The sequence below is a fragment of the Orbicella faveolata genome, unplaced genomic scaffold (assembly GCF_042242905.1).
Source record: "Orbicella faveolata isolate gen_17 unplaced genomic scaffold, um_ofav_v1 contig_34, whole genome shotgun sequence".
NCBI classification, from domain to species: domain Eukaryota; kingdom Metazoa; phylum Cnidaria; class Anthozoa; order Scleractinia; family Merulinidae; genus Orbicella; species Orbicella faveolata.
In genome coordinates this window covers 14,340,878-14,353,435 of record NW_028301563.1, presented here as the reverse complement: position 1 = coordinate 14,353,435, position 12,558 = coordinate 14,340,878, and the positions used below count along the sequence as shown (strand labels likewise).

Genomic DNA, 12,558 nt, shown 5'->3' with positions numbered 1-12,558 from the left:
TTCTTTTCACAGAGAGAAAAACATGTATACCCGAGGAACAGAGGTAAAGAAATTACTGGATAGAGCTGGAAGCAAACTTGAGTGAGTTTATTGTCTGTTTCAAACTAGAACGGGTTTCATTTGCGTATCGTACACCAAAGTTATCACTCTAACCAATCACAAAGGACACGGGCATTCCAGTAAACAAATCAAAACTCGAGGTAAATACATGTCTCCGACGAAAAGCACGGGAAAACATGTACGAGAGAGTCGTGATTTGTTTTGGTTTTACTTCTGATTGGCTGACAAAGTGGCGTGATTTTGTTCGCCAATCGCTCAGCCTCGCAAAGTAAAACCAAGGCAAATGCGAATCACTTTCGACACTTGAGTGAAAACTGCTCTATAAAACACCTAAGAGAGAGTCTGAGATTAAAGCGGAAAAATCCCATTGTGATGGAATGCATTCATCCAGTGTATCTGACTGATTGTTATTTCATGTCAGCCATTGATTCCACAATCACCTAAGCTTGGTAGCGCTACATAATCCGTATGGTATTTGTTTTGTTTTTTGGTTTTTTTGGGTTTTTTGTTCGAATGTCGGACATCTCGCGAAGGGCATGACACCAGCTCACCACTTGAGGGGTCTACTCTCAAAATCAATCGACTCATCCTAATTAATACTAGAAATATATGGATGTCAACCAAGGTTTTAAATCATCAAAACCCTTAGGCGGTTAATTTGCCAGATTTTAAAACGGAAAGACGTCTACACTTATTAACTGGCCAAAGAAAAATAATGGCTCATAGACTCTGGTCTGGGAATAGATAGGAATGGAGTAAACAAACCGATAACTTGCCCGGAGGATAAATCCCGGTATTCTCGGTCATGATATCATCATAACAATATAAACATGTCTAATCTTTTTTTTTTTCTTTTCTTTTCTTTTTTTTTTTTTTGCCTCAGGGAGAAAAAACGCGTCTTCTTGAACGAGATTCTTCCACGGTAAGTCTCAGTAATAAAGTCTGTGTTATAAATTTCTGTGCAGTCCACAACAATGTATCTGACAAGTCCAACGTTAGAAATATTGGATTTCTGACATTACTTTGTTGTCTTGGTATTTACAGGCATCCTTCTGTGTTTCACGAGTGGTTCTTGAAGACCTTTCCAAACCCAACTTCGTGGTAAGTTTCAACTCATGGAAATCTTGAACCTGAAGTAAATCGTTTTCTTGGCCTCTTAAGAAGGAATCTGGGAAGCTGGTAATAAGATAAAATTAAGGGCCAAGGTTTCCAATTGTCTCGTAAGACAATGTAGGGAATTAAGTATCTGGTCAGGTAAATTCAGAAATTCCTGTCAAAGTGAGGGAATTTTACCTTAAAGTTATTGCAGGTTTCACTTGTACTGATAAATGTCGTTGATAAAGACTGTCTGATTAGAGTCAGCGCAGTCTTGCTGCAATAGCAAAATTAATATTTCTGTCTGTATGATCAGTGTTCTTATGGACAAGGAAAATTGTTTTCTAGTCAATAAAAAAGTGAGTGAGTCTTTGCTTGTTTTCTTGAGTGGAGGCAATCGATTTGATTTCAATTGACGGCAGTGTGTCTGTCTGTGCAGTATGCCTGTCTGTCTGTCTGCCTGCCTGCCTACGTGTCTCTATGTATGACGGTATGTCTGTATGCCTGTCTGCTGCCAGCCTTCCTTCCTGACATAATTCAGTGCCAGCTCCGTCTTGTGACTTTTGTTTTTTTCACAGGTACATGAGCCGTCTGGCATACTGCCGCACTTCAGCGGTTATGTGTATGGTGGGTCATATCCTTGGCCTGGGTGATCGTCATGGCGAGAATATCCTGTTTGATGCCACGTGTGGAGACTGTGTTCATGTGGACTTCAACTGCTTGTTCAAAAAGGTCAGTTGTCTTGCTGCTAGACAAGAGCAGGTTAGGTCTCGCGCCTGGAAGGAAACACCTCTATTTGATTGGACGAGAACGCATCACGCGACACACGTTGTAAATGCCTTAGGGAAATTCAGCTGGACATTGGACTTGCACGTGATCAGGTCGTGCGTCTTAAGATCGAGTCAAGTTGGTTTCCGCGTTACGTCGACCGGAACACTGTCGATTACAATTCAAAAACTGGCAATATAACAATTATAAATGATGTAAATGGCTACACTAAATCATTTGGTGATTGGCCTTATAGTTGTCAGAGGGTCTGGTCGCACACGTCCCCCCGCCCCCTTCATCCGTTATCACCAATGACAATCTCTGGAAATGAAAGACATGACTATTTCCTTGGGGCCACTTGCAGCATGTTTCGTGCGTTTATAATGACAGCCCTTTGCATTGTGGCCTAATGGGTTGAAGCATAGGATTTGACGTTTTTGTAATATCTTTCTTACCATTTGCATACTGTAATTTGTTGTAGGGTGAAACCTTTGACTGTCCAGAGCAAGTTCCTTTTAGATTGACACATAACATCGTGAATGCTATGGTGAGTGGCACACGCCGAAAGAGCAACCATTTAGGGTGGAGAAAGGGGGTGGAGAAGGGGGGTGGGGGGGGGGGGTTACGGCAGTCGTTACTGTTTCTAGGCAATAGGCCCTTTGCACGATCCGGTCACATGGTACAAAATCACACATGCTGGTGCGCAAGTTGCACAGTGGGACTTCCAAAACAATGCATCTCGTACCAGTGCACCTGGACCTGCCTTTGTTTTGGAAGTCCCACTGCGCAACTTGCTCACCAGCATGTGTGATTTTGCACCATGTGACCGGATCGTGCAAAGGGCCTATTACTATCTAGCTGCAGACTCAGAAATTCACATTGCTCAATTCTTCATGTGCTCTGGACTAAAACAAACGTTAAAACTAACGTCAATCCGTATTAGGAATGACCCGAATTTAGATTTAACCTGGTTTGCACCTAGGAGGAAATGACCATTTTCGGAAAAGAATAGATAATTTTCGACCGCAAAATCGGGATTGAGATGGAGATTGAAAGCGACGCTCCCATTTAATTCCCTCGGCACTCTTCAAATGTTACAGCCAGAATATTGTCGCCTCCCTAGTTGGTTTATCATTCTCTTGGCTTGCTCACCACAAAATGGAATAGTGGACATAGGCAAGCAGTTCAATGGAAACTTTTATCATTTCTGAATTGAGTGTGAATATTGTCGAAGTAATACTTCATTTGACGTATGTTTATGAAGTTCACTCCCAGGAACTGGGAAACCAATTGAGAAAAAAAAAACGACCAGGCAGTCGAACGCTTGAGTTCCCTAAAAGGTAATCACAAAAATGTTAATAGCTGATGGTGTTACTCTCTGTCGAACAAGTGTAGGCGCTTTGCAGCTTATGCTTAACTCTGTTTTATCCCCAGGGCCCGCTTGGTTGTGAAGGTGTTTTTCGTCGATCTTGTGAAGTAACCTTGAGGTTGTTAAGGAACCAGTGTGATTCGTTACTAACGTGAGTTAGCCATTTCATCAATTGCTTTTGTGCGGTGGGCATTCATTGGCACTCGAGTTATTTTGTATTATTATCATTTTTTTATGGAACTTTCTACACACTATGCTTTCCAATACAATACAAAACAGTACAAAACGTTACTTACAGTGCATTACATTACGGTACCTAGTTACCATATACGCTACATTACAAATATCACTGACATTGCTCACGTTGCTTTATGTTACAAAAACACTTTCCTATCCAACTTTGTTGTTCAGATTAGTAACAAATATTAAACATCTAAATATTTCAGCTAACAATAAAAGGGAAAAAAAAGGGAAAAGTACAACAAAGAAAAAACGAGAAAAAAACAGTGCGAGAACAAAACAAAGACAGGGTAAAGGAAAGAATTGCCTAGAAGGAGGCAGCGTGGCCGAGTGGTTTTAGGCGCTGGTGTTGTAATCCGGAGGTCCCGGGTTCAAGGCCTCCACCCTGCAACTAGCGGGATTTGTTTCTCGGTAGTCCCGAGTTCAGATCCTCGGTCACGCTTTGTAAATAGCCAACTAGTCTGCCTCCTACCAGTTGGGATTTTTAACTATGTTACGTTTATTTGAAATATTTGTTTCCTTTGTTTCAGTGGCATGCCTGTAAACTAACTAAGCTTAGTGCTTGTATTGCTAAGTGTATGACCATTATAAATACGATTTACATTTTTACATTTACATCGTTCATTTGTGCTGGGGAGAAAAAAAAAATACTATATTTTTATAAATATGTCTACAATTGCCTCCTTTTCTAAATACCGTAGACTGCCGGTTACAAGCCCTGGGCTTATACAACTTCTTAAGGGATTTTAGATGGGCTTATAAAAGGAGGGGCTTATATCCGAGGGGGCTCATAACCGGAATAAAACAACCGTTTAGAAGCGAGCTATAGCTGCACATGTTGACCAAAATAGGTTTTTCAATTACGCTTTAAATAATTAAGATTTAAAACAGCACAATAAAACGAATTCAAAACAAGAAAAGCTAGAGAGGGACTTATATCCGAGGGGTTATAACCGGATGTAATTTTTGGTTACAGGTCAACGGGCCTCTAACTGGGGGGTGGGTGGGTGGGGGGTTTATAAGCGGCAGTTTACTTATATTAAAGATGTAACAAAAAAAAAAAAATTGCACTCGAGTTATGTTAAAACGCATCGCTCGACCAATCAGAGAGTTGAATACGTGTATGTTGTTGCATTGGTCTGATGCCATGAAGTGTTTTCGTTTTGTTTGTCAGTGTTTTGCGAACGTTCATTTACGATCCTCTTGTGGAATGGCAGAGGACTAAAGGACGGGAATTACTTGCTGAGGCGTCCAAGAACAAGGAAACAGGCGAAGTTACGAACGAAGAGGCGAGTGTTCTTATTGGTATAACACGATTTTGTTATGACCTTGGAACGATGACGCATGAACATGAACAAACCAAGAAATAAACTAAAACGAAGCAATTTAATTGGTCGGCGAATGGAACCAAACATGTTTGACCACTTGGTTGGTTTAGTAGACACGCAATGCATTGTGAGTAGGCGTCTCTGATTACGTCACTCGCTTTTCAGCATTTTGATAGGTCAATGGAACAATGGCGACTCAATATTGAGGAGTTATTAGTACAAAACGCAGATGCCTTTTAGTGAATCTCTGAGCTAGTAAGGTCATAGGAAAGTCGCTTTACTGGTGAATTCCGCGAAAGTGTGATTAATGTGATATTCCATATTAGGACAGAGAGTGCATCACATCAAAGAGCTGTAAAGCACGACAGGTAAAAGCGCGCAAAATTGACGTGCGAATAGGGTAGATATCCAATTACAAAAAGTTGTAATTGGACACCCACGTGATCCTAGCTTTTAGCACAACATTAATAATCAGTAAATCTGAATCTTTAGAGTAAATTGGGTTTTTTTTCTTTTTTTTTTTTCTTTTTTTCAATTTTGTAGGGTGTTAAAATCCTGAAGGACATTGAAAAGCGAATCCAAGGTTTTGAAGGCAACAATAGGATCAGGATTCCTCTGTCGATTGAAGGACAAGTTCATTATCTTATCAATGTAAGTTTGGTAATGACGCACCAGGCCCCGGTTGTTCCTTTTACATTAAAGCGGCTTGTAAGCGACGATTTCTACCTCTGAGAGCGGAAATGTTGAAATTTCTTGCTCCCCCCTCTTCGTATAAACATTTTGCGGATCGCCGAACAGCGGTCCGTCCGTGTTGTGAAAACCGCGGGAAAACCGGACGCGGTATGGCTTGTCCGTGAGAGAGTAGTAACATCTATGTTGGAAAAGTCGTCAGGTAGCCCGAATTGCTTTTCTTTCCTTACTGGGCCTGGCATTAAAGCAAAATCAACAAACTGTAAGTCCGCCATTTTGATTTGCTCGTCTGCTTTTTCATTCGATTAGCGAGTCAATCCACCTGGCTAGGTGTGTTAAATTTAACCTTGAGTTTAATCCTTGGATAGTGCTAATCGAGCTTCGAAGAACAGAATCTAATCGAAGGATAAATTTATTCCGTGCATTAGGACGATTTAATAGTGGGTTAGCGCTAATCGGCTTTTGAACAACCGGGGCCAGAGATATGGGTGGTCCCCAATAGAAATGTCTTCTATGTTGGGGTTTATTGGTCAGCTTCTTGTCGAGTAAATTTCACCTTTCGCCTGGATAAACAACTGTCAGACGACCGAGTTTAATTTTATTTTGCATGAGGAGGAGGTGGAGGCGCGGTGGTCTCATTGTTAGCGCGCTGAACTCAGGGTTGAGTGGTTCGAACTCGAGCCCTGGCCAGGGACATTGTGTTGTGTTCTTGGGCAAGACACTTTACTCTCAGTGTCTCTCTCCACCCAGATGTATAAATGGGTACTGGCGAATTGATTGTGAGGAGTTGGGAGGGTAGCCCTGCGATGAACTAACATCCCATCCAGGGGGGAGTAGAAATACTCCTAGTGGCTTCATGCTACAGAAATCGGGATAAGCTCTGACTGTATGGGCCACTGGACTGACTCAGACTTAACTTACTTTTCAGGAAGCCACAAGTGCTGACAACTTAAGCCGTATGTACATTGGCTGGGCGCCTTATCTATAGTGTCAAGCTAACCAGGACAAGTGCCTTGGCAATCACGCGCCTGTTGATTGTAGCAGAAGAGTGCGAGAAGTCAGTGGCAAATCGTAGAACAGTATCTAGAATAGGAGTATTTATGCTTCCGATTCTCCGATTCTCCGACTTCTGTTCTACGATTCTCCGATTTTTCTGATTTTGTTTGAAGTGCACCTAACCCCAGATTTTTTTTTGTTTTCGCTAAAACGAAGCTACTTGTTATTTGAAATAGTTCTGCGAAAGAATTTTTGGATTCCGTTAAATCCTCGATTTTCTGTGCGCCGACGAAATCTCCAAAAAAGCCCCAAAACATCGCCATTTTGTTTCACGACCAAGTTTGAAATGGGTCCAGCGGCTCTTGTGACGTCTACCCAAGAAGGTTGGATATCTCACGTCCTCTCATTTCCTTCAGGATGGTGCAATACACATTCGAAAAGTGCGCAGAAACGCCTTCCAGAGGTGCTATCGGCTGTTGCAGCAATATTCCAGATTTAAAGAAAGATATACTGTACAACTTACTGACGGTGATCGGCTAATGGTACAATAAAGACGTAAACGATGGTTGATTTTTTTCGAGCCGAAACAAGCGAACTGAATCTGCGAGAACCATTGAAGAACTCTCACTGGAATTTGTTCCGAAGACTTTCGAACGCTATTTTGATAAATTTTCTGCTCAAAGCTAACCAGCAATTTGTAGAAATACTACCGACAGCCTATATCTTCCAATCCCGCAGTATTTATAACATAACCGGCAAAGTTGTGTGATCCGATCATGATCAAGAAGCGTTATACTGATATGTAAAGAGGTCGCAACTGTACGCCGCTAATCAACACTTATTTCTCGTTCGATTTAGATAAAAGTCGAAGATTAATCCTTTAGAATTACATGATAAGAAAACTGTTAGACTCACAGAGTTTTTCGAAGGTTTGGAAATCGGCAGTGCGACAAAGATTCTGTGCAGTAACGTCGAAAATATGACCGCGTAACATTTTCTGCTGACCGCTTAGGGAACACGTCCTTTTCGCTTATCCGACGAATTTCGCTGCAAGCTTTGAAAACAATTTACATTGGTTATTTGGAGTTACGACTTAAAACGTGTGACTATATGAAATCGGTAATTGTATGAAATATTTCCTTCCGCCTTGCTTCCCGCAGCTTCAAAAATACAGGTCCAAACAGTACGATTTTCAATCGATCGAAGCCAATGTTTTGGAGGTCACCAAGTCTCGAAAACTGCAACACGTACGTCGTTCTTATAAACATGAAGCATTCAACAGAAAGTGAAACACAAACTGGATTTAACAGAACAATCATACCTTGACAAAATACATTCTCGCTAAGGACAAATGTAAACGGGCTATCAACACGCGTGGAAATCTTATGTTTAGTTGACGAAATTACCATCCAAAGCAGTCCTTGAGCTTTCTTTCCTGCTTTTCGTTTGCCTGCTCCTCCACTTCGTATCTAGCTTTCCATTCCTAATATACAAGCAGTACGTCCGCAAAGAAGTCTTCCCCTTCGTCGCTTGAAATATTGTAAATATTGCTCTCAAAGCTCTAAGCAGTGAGTTCACAGTTGTCGAACGTGTTCGATCGAAGTTTATTTCTGAGTCTTCCAAATCGAAAAATACATCGGAACGATTAGTTTTGTTTTCCATTTTCTCGAGCAAATACAGAGAGCTGACTGAGGCGCCATTGTGTTTGGTTCCTGGGTAGACGTCATCAGGAACCGCCGCCCCAGACTCCCTAACACGCGGTCGTGAAACACTTCAAGCGCGACTTTGAAAGGGCATAGAAAATCGAGGATTCAACCAAATTCAACAATTTCTTCGCCCAAATGCTTCAAATAAAGTCTAGATTCGTTTTAGCAAAAAAAAAAAAAAAAAATTGGGGGTTAGGTGCACTTTAAAATCCCCGAAAGTCGGAGAATTGGGAGGAACAATGATCACTTGAAAGAATTGCAACTAAAGTCACAGAATACGATAGTCGCAGATGCGGAATAATCATTCAATCGGAGACTTTATACTGAAATATCTTTTAGTAAAATCGTACAATTGGAAGCTATGCACAGTCTGGTTTGGTAAGTCTACTCAATCGCAGAATAGAAAACTTAAATCATAAAATCTGAGAAAATGGGAGAATAACACCCCTACATCGGTATATACTATTCTCCGATTTAACACTAATCGCACTTTTCTCTGATTGAGCTCGTTGAACTTCTAAATACGTGGAAAAATACAACCATGGTATAACGAACGAAAGTTTGGTTTCGTTTGGATATACGTAACAAAATCGTGCAATATTTATAATAGAAAAATGTTGCCTTCTGTAATATTGTCTTCGTTTTTGCGGGAGACAACGCAAGTGAAGGTTTCCCAGACAAGTGGTGTAAATACGCAAATTCGTTTCATCGAGGGGCTTGTGTTTTTTGTTGTTGTTTTTGTTGTTGTTGTTGTTGTTGTTTTTGTTTTTCATAACCATTATACTAGGATTGATCTGGCATTCTACAACACCTCGATCAAATCTCTGGGCTTAGTTATTCGAAAGGCCACGAATCACAGGGTCGAGTTTCGAAAGCCGATTAACGCTAACCCAGGATTAAAAAAAAACATCTCAGAAAATCTCACTGAAAAATTACAAAACTGAAATCAAAATGCTCGCTAATCCGGGGTTAGCTTAATCGGGCTTTGAACAACCCGGTTGGAATTTCAAGTTGGTCAACGTTAATCGTAAAGTCTAAGTTTCTTTTTGAGATACATGTAACACTAAAAACGTTGACGCTCAACGCAGATTAGCTTAATCCTACCTTGCACAGCTTAGTTCAGGTCTTTTATTCCACCAATGACCTACTCAGTGTTAACGGGTTCAGTTTTTGCTTGTGAAAAATAGAAACATTCCATGGAGTTATAACGGATCGAACAATCCAGGTCTTTGTTAGAAGAACTACGGATTCGAAAATTTTGCAGAATTTTGTTAAAAGGCTGCTACGACCAGCAAGGGCAACGAGGTTCAGATCATTTTGTAAACACGTTTTTAACCTGCTGCTTGAGTTCCATTAAAAAGGACGTTATCGTTATGTTTAATTCTTCTCGTCCTTTTCTGGTATCCGTCATAGATTCCGTTAAAATCTGTTAAACAATTGTTAAATTTTTAGTGGGACCCTCAGTCAAACACCTCTAAATTTCACGAAGAACCAAGAACATTTTTGCTCATGTCTGCACAGCGCTTGCTGGTTTCATTTACTCTTTTCCAACAAAAAATGCGAAAAAAAAAAAAACACAATGGTAATAGCCTATGTGGAGAAGGGAGTTATGTTTGATGGAATGCCAACTTGCGTTTAGCTGTATTCTGCAAAACTTCCTAATAAACCCAACTTATAAAAAGAGATTGTACAAACTCGCCACGTAAGATTCTGTTATAACTTTTCTGTTATATAAATAGTCATTTCCAGATGCGATGACGTTTAGAATATTATAAATACTAAGTCATAAAAACTTAAGTGTGTACATAAAACCTGTATTCAGAGCCTAACGTGCCTTATAATCCATCAAATCTTTTCGTTCCAGCTAAGGCCACACTACGCCGGAGAAATTCGAAAACGCAACGAATGAATGGAATGTGCCATGTATAAAATGTTCCCGATCAAAAACGAGAGATATGGCTGGCTTTTCTTCGATGGAAGCGAGTCGTGGGAGAATGGACACAAACCATAGCGAAACTCGCGTCGCACCAAAAGTATTCAATACATCGGGATCAAATTCCTTTGGACACTTAATCGTGCTGTGTCTTTCAATATTAGAGATACATGTAGGTACAAAAGTCGGACCGGATCACTCGGACCGCCAGTCTGGGTCGGATCAACTCGGATCGACTCAGATCATTAAAAAAGTAATAAATTTGAGGAAACTAAAACTTTTACCCATTTGAAGGTTAAAATTCCTCTCAAATAATAGGCCAAATCAAGAAAGACTTGCCACGTTACTTCTCATTGTCAAGCCGCCATTTTGTATTTTTAGTGCCAGTTCCTCTCGGATCAAGTTGCCACGCGACAACCTCGTTCCCAGGTTCTCTGTCAAGGGAACGTTTGTACATTTTCCGTTTTCTTTTCAGTCTCTCTTTGTTTCTTACGTGTTTATGAAGGGCGCTTTACGTCGTGTTATTAGGAGGAATATTTAACAAATAAAGAAGCCTAAGCCGTGTATTACACTGTGATAAAACACGACGGGAATTTGAGAACACGAGGGAAATGTAGGAAACACGAGCCGCAGACGAGTGTTTTCTACATTTCTCGAGTGTTCTCAAATGCCCGGAGTATTTTATTGCAGTGTAATTAACGAGGCTTAGGCTTCTTCATTTGCTTTATGATAGAGGTAATGTGGCGAAAAACAATAAAACACGCTTTTTCTATGTTTTATATTCTGATAAAACACGGGTTTTTGACCAATCAGAGCGCGCGCAGGGTCCTATCTATATCATAATTTTGTAGAGTGGAGCCGTTAGGCTGTGCTACAGCAATCACAGGCAGCCCAAGCTCTCTCTATGATATGAACCACACAAGCAACACAATATGGCATCGAATGTTAAGGGTTTATATGGGATATTCTACAATAAAAATGGCTTACCTTATTCCATACGTGTGTTGTTTGCTTGTTTGTTGTTAGTGTAAAAATGGCTATTTACGACGGTTTACGATTAGTTAGGTATGACCTGAACCATTTCAAAATATGCAAGTCCACTCCATATTGATAATGTTGAAGCTTCTCCAGCAGATCTAGAATCCGGTGATCCATGGTGTCGAAACCTTTTTTGAGGTCGAGAAAAAGTACCCCATTTATGAGACTATTGCCTATGTTTAAGTCAGTCACTCATTAGTAGTTGCAGATTATTACCTAAGAAAATTTGGCGGTTTGAACTTTCTATTAGGATGTAACTATGACGTAAAATATGTAGACGGTTTGCCCTCGTTTTAAAGAGATACCGTAAATCCTCGAATTAGGGCCCACCTCGAATAAGCGCACCCTTCGAATAAGCGCCCCTCATATCGGCCGAAATTTAAAATAAGCGCCCCCGCCCCCCACCTCGAATAAGTGCCCCCCTCCCCTCCCCCAATTTTGTGGACGAGTAATGAGACAACAAAGGGTGTATAGTTTTCGTCATGTAGTATTAGATTTGTACATTGTTTCAGTTTGTGAACACGTTTAGTGGACACGTTGAACACGTTAAGTACTAACGGTGACGCGATTTAAACTTTAAGATCAGCTTTTTATGTCAATAAATAGCTTATGTTGGTGTTAACGCGCAGATGATTTATTAAAAAAAAGGATCATGTCAGGCTACGATTTGGGAAAATTTAAATAAGCGCCCCCCCCCCCCCCCCCCTCCTCGAATAAGTGCCCCCCTCGAATAAGCGCCCCGGGCGCTAATTCGAAGATTTACGGTACTCTTACCTTTTGGTCAGCTACTGTCCTTCCAAGAATTTTAGAACAAGTATGCCTGCAAAACGAATTTTCTCCAGTTTTATCAAGTTATCAGTGAGATTCCTCACTTGTGTCCGCTTAATACAAGGTGTCCGCTCTAAACAGGTTCAATAAGGATAGTTTATTATTAACCCTTTGTAACAAAATGTAACACAGTGCAACATCAAAGACTGCTCATAGCACAATGTCAATGCATCAATCTGGAATAATCTATTCAGCTCTAAAACGAAATCACTGAAGAGTTTTAACTAAGGTGTCTGACCTGAGCTTTTAGAAGCAAAAAGCCTTTGAAATGTCCGCTTATTGCAGCTTTTGTGCAACAAAATGGCGTAATATTGGTGTCCGTGTCCGCTTAACAGAGGTGTCCGCTGAATGCAGGTTTATTTTACAGTAAATGTGGGAGGAAAATTTAGGCACTCAAGCTGGTGTCCACTTAATAGGGGCTGTCCGCGTAATATAGGGTCCGCTTAATACAGGTTTTACTGTAATCAAAGCAAAAAAAGAGCCCTGGAAAACGAACTATAACTTCCT

General features: G+C 40.7%; 1 protein-coding gene across 3 annotated transcripts in view; it reads left to right on the top strand.

Moving 5' to 3' along the window:
* LOC110053886 (serine/threonine-protein kinase atr-like) overlaps positions 1-9,633 on the top strand; it is a 59,584-nt gene extending 49,951 nt beyond the window's left edge. For 2 of the 3 annotated variants that reach the window (XM_089272137.1, XM_089272136.1), the window contains exons 62-70: positions 13-81; positions 944-982; positions 1,105-1,161; positions 1,734-1,887; positions 2,405-2,470; positions 3,358-3,443; positions 4,707-4,821; positions 5,404-5,511; positions 6,479-9,633. In XM_089272137.1, the coding sequence (XP_089128263.1) occupies positions 13-81; positions 944-982; positions 1,105-1,161; positions 1,734-1,887; positions 2,405-2,470; positions 3,358-3,443; positions 4,707-4,821; positions 5,404-5,511; positions 6,479-6,538 (754 nt within the window). In that variant the 3' untranslated portion in view covers positions 6,539-9,633. Of the gene's footprint in view, positions 1-12; positions 82-943; positions 983-1,104; positions 1,162-1,733; positions 1,888-2,404; positions 2,471-3,357; positions 3,444-4,706; positions 4,822-5,403; positions 5,811-6,478 lie in introns of those variants that run through there. The other variant, XM_089272135.1, reaches the window with a different exon arrangement.
* Positions 9,634-12,558: the final 2,925 nt, after the last annotated feature.